Source organism: Aythya ferina, assembly GCF_964211825.1.
Source record: "Aythya ferina genome assembly, chromosome: 2".
Taxonomy (NCBI): domain Eukaryota; kingdom Metazoa; phylum Chordata; class Aves; order Anseriformes; family Anatidae; genus Aythya; species Aythya ferina.
In genome coordinates, this window is record NC_140297.1 from 83,687,631 (window position 1) to 83,708,916 (window position 21,286).

The 21,286-nt window shown below is 35.5% G+C and overlaps 1 protein-coding gene across 1 annotated transcript in view; it reads left to right on the forward strand.

Moving 5' to 3' along the window:
- DNAH5 (dynein axonemal heavy chain 5) overlaps positions 1-21,286 on the forward strand; it is a 126,234-nt gene that overhangs the window by 72,372 nt on the left and 32,576 nt on the right. The window contains exons 46-58 of the mRNA XM_084509041.1: positions 94-236; positions 969-1,103; positions 2,959-3,081; positions 5,001-5,214; positions 5,887-6,110; positions 7,657-7,852; positions 10,325-10,497; positions 12,953-13,083; positions 14,003-14,156; positions 14,752-15,019; positions 16,088-16,319; positions 17,864-17,978; positions 18,247-18,423. Coding sequence (XP_084365167.1) covers positions 94-236; positions 969-1,103; positions 2,959-3,081; positions 5,001-5,214; positions 5,887-6,110; positions 7,657-7,852; positions 10,325-10,497; positions 12,953-13,083; positions 14,003-14,156; positions 14,752-15,019; positions 16,088-16,319; positions 17,864-17,978; positions 18,247-18,423 — 2,285 coding nt within the window. The remainder of the gene's footprint in view (positions 1-93; positions 237-968; positions 1,104-2,958; positions 3,082-5,000; positions 5,215-5,886; positions 6,111-7,656; positions 7,853-10,324; positions 10,498-12,952; positions 13,084-14,002; positions 14,157-14,751; positions 15,020-16,087; positions 16,320-17,863; positions 17,979-18,246; positions 18,424-21,286) is intronic.

Genomic DNA, 21,286 nt, shown 5'->3' on the forward strand with positions numbered 1-21,286 from the left:
GAATTTACAGAGAATAACATGCATTGATGGAAAATAAAATAAGTGAAAAGGCCTTGTATTTATAAAACATTAAGTTCATTTCTTTTCTGTTAGGTAATTGGATGCACTGGAATACACGTGTTGAAGAGTATGTATATCCTAGTAGCAGCACTCCAGAGTACAGCTCCATTCTTGTTCCAAATGTTGACAACGTGAGAATGGATTTCCTTATTGAAACTATTGCAAAACAGGGCAAGGTACTTTGCCAGTATTTCACATCTAAATTATGATAATAGTATGCACGATGACGTTTTTGAATTAGAACTGAAACTGGATATTATTGAAGAGGAAGAATTTCATTTTTTTTGTGTGAAATAAAACAATAATAGTGATTCCAGGGGCTATGTTCATATGAATATTACGTGAGTTGTAGAATATTAATGCTTCGAGCCTTTTCTGTCTTTCCAACACCCATCCCTCCAGTTGCAGAAATAATGGGAATGCAATGTAGCCAGGTCAGAGCAGAAGTGATTCTTTCCTGCGATTTCTGGGGAGAACAAAGAGCAGTGGAGTGCCAGACTCTGCTGATAGGAATTCTGCCAGATGAAGCAGTTACAGCATTCATACACCTTTAATTAGGGTATGCAACCCCTTCTTCACCAAAACTATGTCAAATAAGCAGTATATAGAAAATAACAGCAGTGACTGAAATCCTTCAGATGATGAGGTTCTAGGCAGTACTTCCTTTTTTTCTGTTATTTGAATGATCTACTTCTTTGCTCATTAAATTCTGCTAACTGACAAGACCATTAGCTGCACATGTTTAACTAGTGAAGCCTGCAAAGACATCAACTATTTTGCTTCTACACATCCCTTGTTAAAATTTTTTCTAATTTCATCTCTGCATAAAAGGTACATGGGATTGGTGAGGTGTTGCCAAAACACATGGCTCTTCTGTGTCATCTTATTTCTGTGTTGTCTTTGTGTAGGCTGTCCTACTAATTGGTGAGCAAGGAACTGCAAAGACTGTTATCATCAAAGGTTTTATGTCAAAATATAACCCTGAAAGCCACATGGTTAAGAGCTTGAATTTTTCATCTGCAACTACACCATTAATTTTCCAGGTATAGTAGTCATTCGCTTTCTAATAACATGACTGGAATCAGAGACTAATGGATGTACTGAGAATTTATTGGGAAGATACTGCTGAAAGTGGTTTATTTAATTGCAGATGAGTGCAGAAACAAAAAAGAACCTGCTGAAATGGATGAAGCACATGGTTTAAAAAGACTTCTGTAAACCGTGTGTCCTTTAGCTTCTTTGATAGTTATTGAGCTATTTTTAGACTATATCAATACCATGCTTATTATTTCCTTCATCATACTTAATATTTTTAATGTCAAATACATCAGTTCTCACTAATTGGGTAGAGCTGTCGGCAACTTCACTCAGATTTCACTAAAATCCATGTTTAAAGTAAGTGCTACCCACAACAATCTGTCATAGTGTGTGCTGTCTGCAATTTAATTTTGAGTAATTTATATTACTCATTAAAAAGTAACACATGCAGTGCAACTGCTCTAAACAGAACTATGAATCCTTAAATCCTGCATTGTACTGCCTGTCCAAATTTCTGCTGAGCTACTTTGAATTATTTCAAGATTCTTTAACCTGCTGGCGATAAATATACGGGAAATATTTTTAATGTGGTTTCATATGCCAAGCCTAAGCACTGTCTGTGCTGTAAGCAGAAGTGCTGTCTATAAACTCAATGTGTCATCTATAAGATATAGCTTATATATACATATATTGCATACATAGCTTGCTTATATATAGTAAGAAGATGAAAGAAAAAAAGTGGTGGTAAGCATGCTTCTGAACAAAGATATTTCATCAAGTCTCTTCAGTTTGTGTCTGTGAATTATCACTTAATGATTTTATGAAGTATTTTGTTTTCTGCTGGAAAAGTCATCAAGAATCACTTCTGTCAGATCTGACAGATTATTGCAATATTAATCTTGCAATATTAACAGATGTTTAATTTGTCATAGTGTTACAGATACTAGCTAGCAGGTAGTTGAACTGGCAGAAGACAGACAAAAGAAATATATATCACAATAAAAGATTATTAAAATTCATTAGAAGTTTTATGATATTTTTGCATTATTCTATGCAAAATAGGACAAAAAATTGTCTTAGCTTTGCTGAAGCTCTCAGTGTCTGACTAGTAATTAACAAAACTAAATTTCAGAACCGGAAGCTTTAGCATTACATTTCAAACAGATGAGCATGACTGTTTTCCCCTATCCATTTCCTCTCCGCTCCCTCATGAGATAAATACTCCTCCCTTTACCCTCACATGTGGATGCAATGATTATTTAATGTCCTCCTCAGCTACACAGACTATAAATTAAATTAGCAGAATACAAATGCAGATAAAGATGATGCATACGTTTTACAATTCTCATTAACATCAAAGAACTGAAATGGTGTCCCAGTCCATTTCAGTGTTTGTATATACAAAACTAAGCCTGGTGATTTCTTAATTTTTTGCAATAATGTCAAACAAGCATCTTAATGATATGTTAAAGTGATATCCTAAAATTGAGAAGATCAGCAAACAGGCAAAAATTAGTAGTCACAGTTTTATCTCTTATTGCTTGTAATAATTTTTTTTTTTTTTGAAACTTAAAAAGAAAAGTTTGAGATGGCTTCAAAATTATGAAACTAAGGCATGGTTGTCTACACTGTATATTTCATATATCTGATGCCAACCTAATGCTGTATAGCACGAGATTTCAGACAGTCTAGTTGGATTACTGCAATGACCTCTAGCATGTGTTGTTTAAATCTTCTAAATCAAAATTTGTAAAAATCTATGTAACAGAAACTTGCTATATACTTACCCACAATATGGTTAATGAATGAATCATGTATGAAAAAGAAGGGCTAATTTTGTTAATAATTGCTTTTTAACAGCGCACGATAGAAAGTTATGTGGACAAGCGCATGGGAACAACATATGGTCCGCCTGCAGGCAAAAAGATGACAGTCTTCATTGATGATGTGAATATGCCCATAATAAATGAATGGGGAGATCAGGTTAGTTTTGTAAAAAAGGAAAGAAGCAGACAGAATTTTTTTTTTGTTTCCTTCTTAAACTGTAAAATGGCTTCTCTTTTCAGACAGGCAATAAAAGGATAAACAAGGTATCTATGCTTAGTTTATAAAGTATTTTTTAAAGAACCCATCCAGCTTAATATTATCATGAACTTAATTAAAATAAGTGTAATGACTAAAGTAGTTTAGAATAGACAGAATAGAGCAGTTCAGTTAGAAGGGACCTTCAAAGATCATCTAGCCCAACTGCCTGACCTCTTCAGGGCTAAATGAAAGTTGAGGCGTATTAATGAGGACATTATAGAAATGTTTCTTGAACACTGACAGCCATGGAGCATCAACCATCTCTCTGGGAAGCCTGTTCCAGCGTGTCCACCCTCACAGTAAAGACATTTTCCTCACTTCATGCCTGACCCTCCCCTAGTGCGGCTTTGTGCTGTTTCCGTCCTGCCATCAGTGATCAGGGAGCAGAGAGCAGAGACTGGCGCCTCCCTCTGCATTTCCCCTCCTCTTAGAGTTGCAGAGAGCCATGGGATCACCTCTCAGCCTCGTTTTTTTCCAGAGAAAACAACCCAAATGTCCACAGCCTCTCCTCACAGGACATGCCGTTTATGAACTTTGTTGCCCTCCTCTGGACATGTCTATTGTGAAGCCCCAAACCACAAACAATGCTCAAGATTAGACCACACCAACGCTAAATAGAGCAGGAGAATCACCTCTTTTGACTGGCTGGCTGTGCTGTGTTTAACGCACCCCAAAATGTGTTTTGCCCCGTGGCTGCCAGGGCACACAGATACCTCACGTTGAGCATGCTGTTAACCAGCACCCTCAGATCCCTTTCTGCTGAGCTGCTCCCCAGCCACTCATCTCCAGCCTGCACATGTCCAGGTGCAGAACCCTGCATTTACCTTTGTTGCACTGCATGCTGTTGCTAATCACCCAGTGCTCCAATCTAACTGTATGCCTCTGCAAAGTCTCTCATCCCTCCAGACAGTCACCTGTACCTCCCTATGATTCCAGCGTAATCAGCAAACTTGCTGAGGATGCACGATTCTCCTGCATCTAGATGACTGATACAAACATTAAACGGGACTGGCCCTAGAACTGAGCCTTGGAGATGCTCAGTTAGCCAGTTAAAACACGGCTGTATAATTTTAACAGTTTTTAAAATAATCATTTTTGACTCAAAACAATTAATAAATGTTGGTTAAAATAAACCTCTTGGCACACGAATTGTGATAGCAAACTGTCTCTGTAGACAATAATTAAAATTTATGAGCTTGACAGGTAAGAACTGACTTCTGCTTTCAGAAGTTAATTGAAGTAATCATTATCTATATTGGCAAAATATTTCTGAAGTATACTGCATTGGAAACTAATTAAATGTTAGAATTTCTGAAGAAGTATACTCTTACAGTGTACTGTCAATGGGTTGGTCAAACAAGAAAGCAGGGGGTTCCATTTATGGCTAAAGGAAGAAATCTTTTTTTTTTTTTTTTTTTTTTTTGTATGGAACTAATCCTGTGTTTGCAGCTTGAAAAAGCATTTTTCATTTCTGATTGTTACACATGGAAATTTCATCAAAATATTTGGTAGCAGATGCAACATACGAAGATACAAGCAAGACTGAATTTGGGAATGAGGGTTTAATTCTAAGCTAGGAATTCTACTTCCACCAGGATTCTTGCCCATAGATATTACAAATGGAAAGGACAACTTAAGTATGCTTATTCCTAGCAGTACATTTTTCTCCAGAAACAAACAAACAAATAAAAAGCAAGGACTTTAGGGAGAAAATAATGTTATATTCTTTATTGGACTTCCAAGTACATTAGTATGTTTTTTATTTCATTTAGTTGTATGTATAATATTCTGTTATGTACTACCTGGCTATTTTGCAGGTTACTAATGAGATAGTAAGACAGCTTATGGAACAGAAAGGACTGTATAATCTGGAAAAGCCAGGCGAATTTACCAACATTGTGGATATTCAGTTTTTGGCTGCCATGATCCATCCTGGGGGAGGCCGCAATGACATTCCACAGAGACTCAAGAGGCACTTTTCTGTGTTCAACTGTACTCTGCCGTCTAATTCTTCTATTGACAAAATTTTTGGTAAAAATAAATTAGCTTTGTATTCATCCAATTACTGAAAATTGCAGTTGTTTTTTCTTTATCCCGCCCCTCTCTAAATATTGTGATTAACATTAAGGCTTAATACCATTCTAATTTGCTTACTAACACGTTTTCCTACAGCACTTGCTCCCCAACAGCAACTTCAGTAATCTGCAATTTTTTGGACCCAGTCATATCTCAGGATCTACTGGTATGCCAAGGGTTAGACATGAAGACCATTTCTTATTTTGGTGGCAATTCTGGAGAGTTGTTAAGGTGCTACTGGTGGCTACTGGTGCTAAGAATGAGCGATTAATAGCTAGGCGATTGCAAAAGACGGGAACATACTGTTCTCAGAGAAGTGATTGAATATATGAAGGGTTTGTGAACTGCTTTGGTAGACTAAAGTAGACTTTCAGAGGCTGGTTCATTAAAACCTAAATGTCCAGTGTGTTTGTGGCATGATATGCTGTAACACCAAGAGAATCAAGATTTGAATAAGGAAGACTGGGAAGCCTTTTTATTTATTTATTTTTTTTATTTTTTTTTTTTAAGATTTTGGGGATTAAAAACCAACCAAACAAACATAAAAACACACTTGAAAAGATCATAACTCTTGTTGTGCTAATGTCTCTTAGAAAATCTTTCATTTGGCAATTTTCATTTTCAAAGGTGTAATTGGAGAAGGGCATTATTGCAGTGAGAGGGGATTTTCAGAAGATGTGAAAGAAACCGTAGCCAAGCTAGTGCCACTGACACGCAGGCTGTGGCAGATTACCAAGCTAAAAATGTTGCCCACACCAGCCAAGTTCCATTATATCTTCAACCTTAGAGATCTCTCAAGAATTTGGCAAGGAATGCTGAATACTACATCAGAAGTCATCAATGAACCAAAGGTAAGTGAATCACAGTGTTTTTATTATATAGTCAATTAGTATACAATTAGTGGGGGAAAAAAAAAAAAAGAGGATGAAGAGTCTAACTTCTTGGCAATTGAATTTGTGGTAGAAACAAATCCTTTTTGACTGAAAAACATTTTTTAACTTTTTTTGAGGCAAGGACATTTTTTTTTTTTTTCAGTTTTTACAGTGCCACCTCAAATAAGAACTTTGTTTCCAGACTATGACTCAAACTTTTTTTTATGAGGGAGGGCTAGCTTTTATACTGTTCCTGACAAATGCTAGTTTATTTAAAAACAGGGAGCAAAGAAAGTTATGAGAAACAGTGAACTTTATTTTAAATAGATAAAAGTGCATCTATCTTGGTTAGAATAGATGAATATTTCTCCTCTCCCAGCTAGTGTCTTGAGACTTTCAGTCACTGCCTAATATCTGTCTAACAATTGATTTCTGGCTAACAACTTAAAAGGAAGAGAAAATAACAAGTCAATGTGATTTTTTTTCCATAATCCACCTTTCTTCCAGGAAAAAAAAAAAAAAAAAAAAAGAGTACTTTATGCATCAGTTTTCCTTCAGGTATTTTAAGGAAAAGCCAATTAGTGTTTTGAGCACTGAAACATGATGAGCTAGAAAAACGATGGTTACGGTAAAAAATCGCTATACGTTTGGGTTACATAATCACTTCATGTTTAGTGTGCTTCCCTGGTTGTTGAATAAGCTCCTGCATTCTACTATATCTGAAATTTAAATTTTAGAATTGGTTTTAATTTTCAAAACTAAAAATATACAGCACAAATATGATTTTACATATAAATATTGCTCAAAATCTGATTGTATGAATTTACATATTAGTTCTGAGACTAATATATATAGTCTATATATAGACTAACATATATAGTATGCATCAGTTATACAAAGTGCTGTAGGATCAAATGAGTTCTTCAAGGAGTGCTTGGAACTTTTTCTACTACTGTGTAGTAATTTGATAGGATTAGAAGCAGTGCTGCCAGAATTAAAAACCTTTAGGTTTCCTTATTCCATCCTCTGACCAAACAGAAGGACTTTAAAGGTAAATTAAATTTGGACAAGGAATAATATAAACACCTATACATTTTTTTTTTTTTTTTTTTACTCTAACTAATTTGGGTTTGTTGTTGGGTGTGACATTTATATTTGGCATGATATTGCTCATGCTGTTATGCTGTTATTTCCACCCACCTTCCACTTCAAATGTAACTGGTTACAGAAGTAATTTATCAGTGTATAAACATGTGTTACCATGTATGGATCTAGTCCTAAGGCTACCGTTTAGTTAGGTAAATATGCTCCGGTTTGGAATGGTAGATAAAGGCTTCTGGCACAGTTAATATAAAATTAAAGGGTTATTTGGTAAAAAGAGCCCAAGGCATCTTTGCCAACTGTAACCAAACATACCACAGTTTCTTTTCCAGTTTTAATATGATTTTAAAAATATTTTAAAAGCATGTGTTTTATTGACATATGTATATTATTGCAAGCCTTATCTTGTATTTTGTTTAAATAGGTACTGATAAAACTGTGGAAGCATGAATGTAAGTGTGTTATTGCTGATCGTTTCACAACCTCAGAAGATGTAAAGTGGTTTAACACAGTTGTGGTAAAACTCATCGAGGAGGAATTTGAAGAAAAAAAAGCTTTGCTGAATCCTGAAATTGATGCATTCTTTGTTGACTTCTTAAGGGAGGGACCTGAAAGAACTGGTAAGGATTGGCTCTGATAACCATGGATATGGCAAGAATAGGGAAAGGGGTTTGATGAAATAGATGCTAATGTAAATATGTCTCAACATGCATAGTAAGGTTATGCATCAAAGGTGTCTGTCTTGTCCAGTGACTGTCCAGTGTAGTCTATGTTATCATCTGTGGCACATGATAATGTTTATGGGATAAGTCTGTATATTTATTCTGGTCATCTGTATAGAACAGCCATGAACATAGTAGGTATACGAATGTCTCTGGGCTTACTCAGTAACTTCTAGAACATACATGATACATGCTTTTATAGCAGATAGGAGTTACTTCAAAATCTATGGAAAACTAGTAAAACCATTTGAATTTTTCATGTAGCTTGTAACAATGTCTTTGTGTATTTTAAATAAAAACAGTGCATTGCAGACCCAGATAACTACATAACCTGGCAATATTTCTTGGTAGATACATAAGAACAAGGAATAATTGTTTTTGGTTTGGGAAAGTCATTATTAAACTACTGAGTGATTCAATTATATGTTCATATCATCATATTGGTGTGTAGTGGAAGGAACAAAAAGTTGGCATAAGTGGTTAAATGCAAGTGGTTAAATTTCTTGGATAATTTAAGTACTCAGAAAGGAGTGACAATAGGAGAGTAAAGGGTAGGAAATGTTTGAGTTAAAGTAATGAAATACATGTAGAAAGTAAACTCGTGAGAAAGCAGCCAATTATGTCCTTAAATGACTTGTGAACTGTGTCAATATAGAGAGGACTGAAATATAAGTCAGAATGCATATAGAGAGAGCGAGAAGTGACTTTTAATGAGAAAATTTGAATCCGCATTATCAAAAAATAAATGTAAAAAGAAGCATGTATTTCTCAAAATAACTTTCAACATTTAACTATGTGTGCCTCTGTAATATGCCTTTTGACGTGAAACTTCATCTAAATACAAAGTCAGAGGCCTGAATTTAGAAAGGGTTTGTTTCATCCTCTATATGTGTGTCAGTCTTGAGAACCCCCTCCTGTTGCATTAAGTGGAAAGCATAAAAACTGTAATTTTGTTTTAACTGTCCCTGTAACAGAATTTAGTATTGAGCATTATGATGAAGTGTAACAGCAGGAGCTGTGTTTCTGAGCTCTTAAATACTTAAAAAAGACATCTGACATAATTTTAAATAATGCTATCCTCAGGCTAATGTTGACATATATGCCCTGTATCTATTTGGTTTGTACTACTGCAATGTATTTGTCCCTGAGATTAATACACAGAGATGAGATGAAGTAGCTCAAAAAACTTTGACTTAGCTCAACTTTCAGACCTTAGCTTCACAAAAATCATCAGTAATGCTTGTGTTCTGCAGACCTTCAAACTGTACGAAGGTGTTTTTTTATCAATTAGCTTTGACATTGCTATTTAGTACTCGTGATTCTGAATCTTGGGGCTAGGGAAAAGTTTAATACATTATACCTGCTGCCTCTGTAAATAATTTAAACGTCTGCCCTTTCTTAGGTCTGGTACTTGATCAAGATGTCTTTTGTCATTAATAATAAAACTGCAGGAACAAGATAAAGCTGACATAATTCTCCTAAATGGTTCAGAAATGTAAAAACATCACTACAGTTTAACTCCTTGCTGTATTTCTTATTAGGTCCTTATCTGTAGCTGAGTAAGACTTAGTTGCTTAAACGTCTCATTCAACTTCTAAGAAACTTACTTGCACCTGGAATATTCAATTATTCAGGTATTGGAAAGCCACCTAGAAATGGTCCTAGGTTCTAGGTGGCCCTGTTTGAGCAGGGGAGTTGGACCAGATGACCTCCAGAGGTCTCTTCCAACCTCAGCCACGCTTTGATTCTATTTGCTCTAACATTTTTTCCTAGTGGAGCTCATGACCGCTATAAGCATGATTAATGCTTATGAATGGCAATGTGAGACAGTAGCACAATTTCCTCCTTTTCTTTGGATAAGAAGGAGACAATTTCTTGTGGTTTTCAGATCCCTGCTGAAACAAATATTTATCTTTTTACAGTGAACATACATTTCTTGTGTGTGTGTAAATTTATTAATTTTAGTAGTATTTTTCTCTAGTGCAGAGATTTAATCAACTTGCAACATTTTTCTATTAAAAAAATTGCAATTTTTGTCTACAATATTTATTTATTTTCTGTTGCTACTGTTGCTTCTAGCATCTAAGTTAATTTCAGGTTTTCACTATTCATGTTTCAGAGGTAGAGAAAGAAGGCTTCTTAGTTTTTGCTGGTTTTGCCTTTAAAAATTAAGTAGCTGAACTTTATTGTTCCTTGTAGAAAGAGTACAAGTAGCATTCTTATACATATATCTAATATGCAATATTATGTATAATAAATCTTGCTTTGGTTGCTTAGGGATTTTTAATTACTTTGTCTTACTCATCCCTACATTTTGCCTTCTTCAGTCATTTAAACCATTAAAGATTTTTTACTTGTTTTCTGTTCTAGGTGAAAAATTAGAGGAAGTTAATTTGGGTATCCCAAAAATCTATGAGCCAATTTACTGCTTTCATCAGCTACGGAATCGTTTAAATAAGTTTTTACAAACATACAATGAGAATGTCCGTGGTACCGGAATGGACATGGTTTTCTTTGAGGATGCTATGATTCATTTAGTAAAGGTACAGTTTTATTGGATTGACATTTTTTATCATTGTTGCTCTTTTCCACATGTCCTTACAGATATGAACTTGGCTGTGTTTGAAAATGAGTGAAGGTATGTACAAATCAAGGTAAAATACTTCTAAAATTGAAACAAGCCATTTTTTGCTATAAAAGTTTCTTTCACCCTTTGACCAAGTATTAAAACTCCAGTCTTCTGAAAATACACCAGATGGAACTATTCTTTTATATCTATCTTTTATATCTAGTGAGATCATGGTCTGAAGTATCTAACTCTTTTTCAACATTTCTTCTCATTAATTCTTCTAAGAGCCCTTCCTCTCTTTGGAATGAGTGAAATAAAATTCAGGTTAGGACATAATAGGCTGCTGATGAAGAAGTATGTACAGCAGAATGGGAATAAATCTAGTCTGAACTTTCTTTGTAGATCCATAGTATGTTCACTTTTAAAATTTCTTTGACTATGGATTAGACCTAGCCGTAATTTGATAGGGTTGTTCGTATATAATAGATTTCATACAAAGGAAAACTATTATTTCTCAGTCGCGCAATGAAGTTATCAGTATTTCTTATAAAAAAATTTAAGAATTGAATATCGAGTTGCACTATCCTAACAAATGATAAAATAAATATAAAAATAATTTAAATTGAGTTATACAAACACTTTGCATCTGCAATTTTCAAAGCAAAATAGATGCTATTCTGCTGGGGAATTCTTTTTTAAAATTGTTAAATCATCATCACAATTGCTACCAAATTTCTGGGTTACTCCTAGTAAAAAGTCCTGTATAAATTCAGGATCTGGCCAAAATCTCTCTCTCTCTCTGATAGCTGATAAATACTTGAAACATTATCTTAATGTTCTCTTGGATAAAATGAATAGACAGCGCTTGTCTGATCCCATATTCTTGAAATCAGCATTTACAGCTCTGCAGGTCTGAGCTTTATACCTTAGCGAGAGTTGAGACCAGGCTTTAGGAGAAAGCTAGGTGAGCACAGTTAAGGTAATGCCTAATCTGAGCTGACATAGCATCACTTGAACGAGTTAAAATTGAAGAGTATCTTAACCCTAGAACAAAGCTTCTGAGCATACAGCCTGTGTGCCTCTGCCAGAAAAAATCAACAACTAGACGTAATTGAAGCAATCAGTAATATTCCGAGGGTGGTGTGCAAATGTATTTTTATTTCTCAGGTCAAATATTAAGTATGCTTAGAATAAGCCTTCATACTTGATTTTATCTTTGCTTGTAAACATTAACCTATGAAAAATAGCAATTTTAATTCAATATATGATGTATGTAATTTTAAAAGTGCAAGAAGCAGACATGCTGATTTTTAATAACTTGTGGAAAAGTCTGCTACAGGAATTGCAAGTAAATAGACTTGCATTTCAGACTCAGACTGCTTAATGGCATGATGGAATTCTAGAGGCATCAGAGAGATATTGAAGGTAATAAAGAGAACAGGAACCAGTGCTGCGTGTCATTGCGTATTCAGAGGAGACTGGCTGCTTGCCAGCTGGTTGGGCAAGTGGCTCCATGCTGTTCCAGAAATGAATGCAGGCTGCTCTGTGAGCTGCAAGTGTCTGTCCATGTGCAATTGGTGGGGTGTGGAGTAAGTTCCTCTCCTATGCTTAAAGGCATATTTTCTCAGCATACGACAACATCTACCTGTTTCCAGATTTTCTGGTACTGTTTTTTGGCAGTGGACAGTGGAACAAGTTCTGCATGCAGTTCACAGTGCTGAAAATATGCTTGCTTTAAATTCCAAAGGGTGTGTTTGTTTACAGTGCACTGTGATGAGTTGAAATGGGGAGTAGTAAGTAACTACTACCTTTCACTTGAAAAGAGAAATAACAAACGGGAAAGAGAGGGGGACCTACATGGGCAATGTTTCACAGAGAACAAGTATTCATACTGATATTGTGCATTTGTATAATCAAGTAAACTAGAAGCTTAAAAAGTTTGATTATAAATATAAAATTTCTACCTCCTGTGGGGGACTGTTCTTCCTGAATTTAATAGTCCTGGGACAACTTGTCTTTCTGGTGACAATGAAAGAACCCGGAGAGATGAGTCTTACAAAAGTTGTCCAGAGACTATAGTACTGTGGAAATTATAATTTATTTCACAATTTAAAGAATCTTAAATGCTATGAGAGTGCATCACTACTGCAATTTGCTTATGCTTTGTGGAAGTGTGAGATGCAGTTCTATTGATAATTGAAAGTTTGCAGTGGTGGGATCAAGCGGTTATTACTGGCAGGTTTACAGAAAATACTGCGAAGTACAAATGCCCACAGGATATAATTAATAACAATATAGACTCCTTGAATTAAAACCTAAAATTTCAGTTTGTTCTGCATTTCTAACATAATTTTATTACTGCAGTAGCATTGGATTTTTGGGGTATGTAACTATTACATATTTTAGCAATAGATGGCTTTAATCTACAGATTTCTCGAGTGATTCGTACTCCTCGTGGAAATGCTCTTTTAGTTGGAGTTGGTGGCTCAGGAAAGCAGAGCTTGACAAGACTGGCATCATTCATAGCTGGCTATGATACATTCCAGATCACGCTAACACGGTGAGCGTAAACTAAAATTTAAGCCAATAAATACTTTGTCTTCCTTTAAATAAATTAGGCTTCCATTCTCTGCAGTGGGAGAAAGAACAAGTGCAATGTAGACTAAGCACTGTTGCCTCGAGTATAAAAACATGAAAAATCCTTTCACATTGTCTAAATTTACTTGATTTTATACAGTGAGTCTAAGCTTTTATCGTCTTTGAAATAGTAATGTTTTTTGTACGTTTCACTGAGTGGGAAGGAATATTGGCAGTAGGAAGTTATTATTACACTCTGTCTTTATACAGTGCACTGCACTGAACTAAACATATTTGTATGTGCTATCTATCCATAACGCTTTCTGAGTTTATCTTACAATATTTGAAGTAATGCCTTGTGTGAGGAGATAGAATACTTATCCACTGCCTGTTAATTTGATAAATATGATGTTTGATGTATACCAGTATTTTGACAGTTTTTTCCAGGTATATATTACCTTATTTTATAGTATTCAGTCCAAATTTTTTTTTTTTAATAACTCACAAAATTAATTAAAAATAAATAAATAGTTATAAATCTTTCAGTGAGAATATGAGTGCCTCCCAAAGTGTCTACAGGACATCTCAATGATCAGGGAATATTTTCAGCACTCAAATAAGAAAATCTCATTGTAGAGAAGCTAAATGTTTTGAATTCCTTTGCTGCTGTGTGAAAAAGAGATCAGGAAAGAGAAGAATGGATTAGCTATTTAATGGGAAAATTTGAAATGAGCAATGTATTTCCAGCTAATCTAAATCAAAATTCTTGGACAGTTGGCACATTTTTGCCATAAGTTCCAAGACATTATTTCTTTCTCAATTTTGCTAGTTGTATTTTTTTTTCTTTTAACTAGATACCCTTTTTAAAAGGATTAAACATTAATAGGACTGTTTTCCTGTAGATCGTACAACACTTCAAACTTGATGGAAGATCTGAAACTCTTGTACAGAACATCAGGACTGCAGGGGAGAGGTGTATGTTTTCTTTTTACAGACAATGAGGTCAAAGATGAGTCTTTCTTGGAATACCTGAACAATGTTTTATCATCAGGAGAGGTAGGATGCTTTCTGATGAGATTTTTTTTTTTGCTTTTAAAAAAAACCCTGAAGCAATAACTGAATTTATTTTAATATTCTTTTATATATCTAAGGGCACACTTTCACAAAATAACACTTGATTGCTTATTATCATTACCATATTATTAAAATTGAAGTAAATCTTTTTATTAGGTTATAGAGTGAGGCAGAACTATGGTAAAATTTAGAATGAGCATCATCTTTCCATACAGAGAAACTGTCTGTCAAACTCTGGGAGTTTTTTTCAAGATGTGTGTCTTTTTCATATAATCTCTACTACTTAGTAGGATATTAAGAGAAGTAAGCAAATGTCATTGGACAAGAATGCTCTGTTTTTCACGTGGGAGAATGGATTTTATTTTTACAGCAACTTGGATTTCAGTGTGCATAATGGAGTCACTTCAGAAAAAGTTCTGGTTTAAAGGAGGGGTTTGGGTCCTAATAACTTGTGTGTCTGAAACGAGTATTCTTTCCTGAAAGACTATGCATTGATTCAGTCTTGTTTATATACTCTATTTGGGATGATTTCCTAAAACAAGGAAAAAAAAAACAAAACAACTTTTTTTTCTCAAAGGTGTCAAACTTATTTGCACGTGATGAAATAGATGAGATCATTAGTGACCTCATACCTGCCTTGAAAAAGGAACATCCACGTAGACCTCCAACCAGTGAAGTTCTGTATGACTACTTCATGACCAGAGTCCGTCAGAACCTCCATGTGGTTCTTTGCTTTTCACCAGTAGGTGAAAAATTTCGAAACAGGGCCCTGAAGTTCCCTGCTCTCATTTCTGGATGCACTATAGATTGGTTCAGCCGGTGGCCTAAGGATGCTCTAGTGGCAGGTAGGTGTAGGTTTTGTCTTCAGGGATATTTAATTCTGTGACTGGTGGTCATGAACTTGTTTTAATCGCTTTGAATGCAAGCAAAACTTGTTTTTCCAGCACACTGGCAGAAGAAAGTTGCTTGGTTCAAAAATTTGATGGACATGTTTTCTCCTTGCTGTTGAAATGTGTTTAACAAAGGAAGGGCTTTGAATACCATTAGAAGAAAAATTCCACTTAAAGAAGGCTTAAAGCATTAACAAAGAAAGCAAGATACCACTAAAGAAAGTGACTTAGTAACTATGCTTATGATCAGGCATAGAGAGGGAGTCTGTGTTTATATAATCCTTGATATCTAGCAGTTGGACAGGTTCAGGGAGAAAAAGTAGTTGCACATGTTGGAGGAGAAACGATACCAGATTGTTGGCTATAATGTTTTTACTGAAAGTGTGGAAGAATTTAAGAATCTGCTGGTGTAGGATGAAGAAGACCAGGGTTTCAGAAGCTGGGTGAGCTCTGACACAGTCTCTTGTTGATGCAGTGTGAAAGTATCTCCCATGTCACAACTGTCAATAAGTTGGTTGATAATTAATCTTTACATTCTAAATTTATAGAATACAATGATAAGATGAATCTCAGATTGCCAGTAACATTTGCATAAAGACTTTTCTTCCTGTGGTGTTCTCTTTTCTGCAGCTATTGCCTGGTGTAATCTATACCACCCTTTAAAAGACAGAATACTGCTTTGTGAACTGTTAGATATATAATGCAATTTAAAGTTGAAACACATACTGAGCCAAATATATTTGAGTAAGTGGTGCAAAGATGATTTATATCATCTGCTTTTAGATATCTGCTTTTAGCAGATGATATAAATTGGGTGAAATACTTCTCTTTGTCATGAGACATAGCCATGTATATATATATCACAGAATCACAGAATCGTCTAGGTTCGAAGAGACTGATTATGTATACATACTATGTATACATAGCCATGTATACATAGTGATGATCCATGTTGATTTGTTTATAAGCTAAGAGTCTTTCCTGAACACTTACTTATTTGAATGTTGTTCTTGTTTTCTTAAGTATCTGAACATTTCCTGTCCTCATATGATATGGACTGCACTGCTGAGACAAAGAAGGAAATTGTGCAGTGTATGGGCTCATTCCAGGATGGAGTGGCGGAGAAGTGTTCTGATTACTTTCAAAGATACAGACGTTCTACACATGTGACTCCCAAATCCTACCTCTCTTTTATTCAAGGATATAAAACTACATACAAAGAAAAGCATGCAGAAGTACAGACATTAGCAAACAGGTATATTGCTCAGTTTACTCTTGTCTTTTTGTAATTTTCTTTCTTACCTGGGTATTTTCTGTTGTACTTATTTCAAAGCATGGCTTATCTCTGCATAGCAGAAGGTTTCTTTGGGGTTTCCTAAAATTGTGTAAAGGTGTAATTGAACAAATGTTAGATTTGCTTTTCACATGTAAGTTAAAGGCTAAAAGGTAGTGATGTATTAAAGAGCAAGGTGGTGGAAATAAATTAATATAAACCATTACCATGCAATTTTAATGAATAAATTTAATATAGTCAAAATAACATTTGATTTACCCAAGAGCAACTTTTGTTTTCTTGCTAAACAGTTGTATTGATCTGATATGAACATGTAAAAAAGATCATTGGTATTTTTGGTTTGTCATTACATGGTGTAATTTAGGCTGTTGAACCTTTTACTTCTGGGTTATGAAGCGTTTTTATATATTTCTCTTTTCAGGTACTTTGTTAAACTAGTGCAGTCTGTTTGCAGATTTTAACTTCATGTCAGAAATAATAGTCAACTAGAATGTAAAATTAGCATTTAGTGTATCGGTTGGTGTCATCCTTAAGAAAACTTATTTCCTTGATTTTGAAAAACTGGCACAGAGAGCTGGACTCAAACTAACATATTTCACCTTGAAATCTTTAATTTGAAAGCCAAACTGAATTAGAAGTCTGTTATGGTGTAGGTGAAGACTTGTAAAATGGAGGTGGTCCAGTGTTGTGCTTTCTGAGCTTCCCATGTACCAGATTAATTCATGAATAGAAATTTGTTTTATTTCACCTTTATTGCAGAATGTCAAGGACTTTAGCAGGTGTTACTCTTTATCTGTTCTGTATTTTGATTTACCTCTCCCAGTCCTGCTTAGCCTTTGCAGTTGTAGCCTCTGTAGTTCTTTCTGTCCCTCCTATGCCAAATGTATATTTTCCTAGTCTACAGCTCACTTAAGTTTAAGTCATTGTCATGAGGAATTACATTTTGATAAATTAAAAAGTGCTGTTGAAGGGCCAATTTAATGCTCAATCATAGAAATATTATCTCAGTGCTGTTTTCCTGTTAATCTCTCTTGGTTGTTCTTGATTTTGATATTTTGATTTTATTAACCTCTTCAACATCCTCTTCAAACAAGAAATAGTGATTTAAGATATTTCTTAGGATTTTAGTGATCAGAAAATGCTTTCTGCTCCGTAGAGCTCAGTTCTCAATGGAGAGCTCAATGGGGACAGTGACATATGTGGAACTAGCATATACAATTTTAATGCAATAATAAAGGCATACTCTTTGATTTAAAAGTGTGGAACATTTCAAGTCATATGCTCTCTTTAGGCAATTATTTATAGTTCACTTTCTTGATTGTGAAGACATCAGATGCATATGTGGAAGTTTCTGAACAAGTTTTATTCTGTGTATAAAACATTCTTAGGTATTAGATCCATCTGATTCATTCTACTGATGGAATAATTTGGAAAGTTGAGAATCGAGAATTTTGGAAATTGAGAAATTACATATATTTTTTTTTTTTCTTCCTTTCTAACTCCAGAATGAATACTGGACTGGAAAAATTGAAAGAAGCCTCTGAGTCAGTGGCTGCTCTGAGCAAAGAGCTGGAGATAAAAGAAAAGGAACTTCAAATTGCCAATGAAAAAGCTGACATGGTATGTACAATCTTTGAAGTGTATAGTGCTTAGATTTTTTTTTTTCTTAAATTTTGAAAAGATTAATTGAGTAATAGGAAGTTTAGTGTTGAAAAAAGGAAAAAAAGGATCTTGGAAACATAACAGTAACAACAAAAGTAATTTTGTTTGAACATTCTGGTTTTCGGAACTTAAATACAACAGATAAAATTTTACAACAGAAATATACATTCTTCCAGCTGGATACATGTATTTTCTTGAATATTTAGTGTGTGGGTTTTCATTCTAGGTATTAAAGGAAGTTACTGTAAAAGCACAGGCTGCTGAGCAGGTGAAAGGTGAAGTTCAGAAAGTGAAAGACAAAGCCCAAGCTATTGTAGACAGCATCTCAGTTGACAAAGCCATTGCTGAAGAAAAGTTGGAAGCTGCTAAACCTGCTTTGGAGGAAGCAGAAGCAGCCTTACAGGTTAGTGCTAAAAATCTTGGACCAAGTGTAACATTTTTTTCCCCTGAGATGTGCTTCTCTTCTTCACATGTAAGATTGCAGATGCACCATGTAACTGGCAGAAGATGAGTACAGATAGATATACACATTTTGAGGTTTAGGTTTTGTTTTGTCTGTCTTTTTCCACCTGAATATCAAATCTAAAATGGAGAGTTTTTCAGCAAAGGGCGAATTTTAACTTCCACTTGAAACTGTAGTTTATCTATGTTGTGCTGCAGGTTGATATTACACTGGTAACTGACTGTTGGTACTGTTATATAACAACTAGTGTGCAATGAGCAAAGGAGTGAGTGCCTTTCCTGTAAAAACAGTTATAATTACATCCAAATCTAAACCTCATGTTTTGTATTTAAGTTTTTGCCAATGAATTCATGTTGAATGAGTTTGATGATTCTTTCCTTTCTGCCTTCATCAAAAAAGTTTCTTCTGTCCTTTGAGATGTTAAATCACTCAAATATATACCAATCACCATGGGACTTCAAGTCTTTCAACCCACTCTTTTTGTGATGCTTTTTTAATTGAATTATAATACTCTGGTCATGATTCATTGTTAGTGATGAAACAAATACTATTTTTTGCAGATCTTGCATGGTGTTTTAAATATCTTTTCATCTGAATGCGTACGAGAATGTCCCTTAAGGTATTTACGTTGTGAATAGCAATAGTGGGCCACAAAGCTGATATGGGGCCTGGAGCATCTTCCCTGTGAGGAAAGGCTGAGAGACCTGGGTCTGTTCAGCCTGGAGAAAAGAAGACTGAGGGGGGATCTCATCAATGTGTATAAATACCTGAGGTGTGGGAGACAGCGGGATTTGGCCAACCTCTTTTCAGTGGTTTGTGGGGACAGGACAAGGGGCAATGGCTGCAAGTTAGAGCACAGGAAGTTCTGCACCAACATGTGAAAGAACTTCACGATGAGGGTGATGGAGCACTGGAACAGGCTGCCCAGGGAGGTTGTGGGGTCTCCTTCTCTGGAGATATTTAAGGCCTGTCTGGACGCCTACCTGGGCAGCCTGCTGTAAGGAACCTGCTTTGGCAGGGGGGTTGGACCCCATGATCTTTCGAGGTCCCTTCCAACCCCTTCAATTCTGTGATTCTGTGAAGTTGGATCTGGGTTGGTGAGGTGCTGCTGTCTCAATAAACAGAAAAAAATGAACAAAAACCATGAAGGATGGCTAAATCTTGATGGTCGTTATGTAGATCTACTGGAAGGTTTTCCTTTCTGCTTGGGAGTCTGCCAAGAGTGGTTATGGTTAAAGACCATTCTGATGCTTCCTCAAATCAAAGTCTTGAAAATGTAGCATGCATAAATTTTCAAGGATGTAGAACTTTACTTTGAGGGAGAGATGCTTAGCACTTCTTGACTGCCTTGATTCTGGAAAGGCAGAATGGAAATGTCTAAATGAAAGTTGATGATATTACAGCTGATGAGAGTGGAATAAGGAATAAAAATCATAAAATTCTGATACTCAGCTACAGGAGAAGGTAAAAAAACCAACCAAACAAAAAAAAAACAACAAATGAACAACATTCAAACAAACAAAAATGAAACAGCAAAAATGTAGAGGTGTGTGACTATTCTGACAAGTGTATAAGCAAACAGTGCTAACTGGGCTGTATCTGAGGTATGAAAAGAACACTGGTGACGTGTCTTCTATCCTGTGTCTTATTGCAGCTTATATTCTGCTTTTGGCCAAAGATACCAAACCAAAGAAATACTGCTGTTTTTGAAATCTTGTATTCTAATAAATGAAAATCTGTTTTTAAGGAAAAGCTGTAATACCACTATTTTGAGACTTCACAAAGGAGAAAACTAGCTGTGCTTACTCGGTCTCCAGATTTTCTTTCATTTTGCATTTGCTATACTATCATAAAATTCAGCTGTTCAGCATACATATCTGTATTCTCAGAATCCATTCATTCATTCAGAAACTCATTTAAGCAAATTCTTTGTACAAGTCTGTATAGGGCTGCATCTTTTATGGAATGAATTCACAATGATTATGGATTTATAAACTTCCCATGAGGGATTCCTTTAATGGAATTCTGTTTGCAAAGTAGACAAATGTCTACTAAAATATACAATTAAATATAAAGGCCATTTCCCAGATGATAAATCCATAGTTCGTTATTCCATTCAATTTTTACATATTTTAGGAATGTTAATGCTGCTTTGAGAAACTGTTAGGTATGGAACAGTTTATAAGCTTTTTAAAAACATGTATCAGTGCTGTTTCATGTTTTCATTAATAATGTAGATAGTGGGTTTGAGCGCATCCTCAGCAAGAGTTCAGATGACACCAAGCTGAGTGGTGCAGCTGATACACTGTGAGGGGATGCCATCTAGAAAGACCTTGACAGGGTCAGGACAATCCCCTGTATCAGTACAGATTGGATGCTGCATTGATTGAGAGCAGCCCTGCAAGGAAGGACGTGGGGATGGTGGTGGATGAAGAATTGGACATGAGTTGGCTATGAGTTGGCTGTATATGCAGCCCAGAAAACCTATTGTATCCTGGGCTGCATGAAAAGAATCATGGCCAAGAGGTCAATGTGGTAGATGGTTCTTCCCATCTACTCTGCCCTCATGAGACCCTGCCTGAAGTACTGTATCTAGCTCTGGAGTTGCCAGTACAAAAAAGATATTGAGCTGATCAAGTGGGTTCAGAGGAGGGCCATGAAAATGATCAGAAGTTGAGATAACTGGGCTTGTTCATCCTGGAAAAGGGAAGGCTCCAGGGCAGACCTTATTTCAAACTTTTAGTATATAAAGAGGTCTTACAAGAAAGATGAAGGACTTTTAACCAGGGCCTGTAGTGACAGG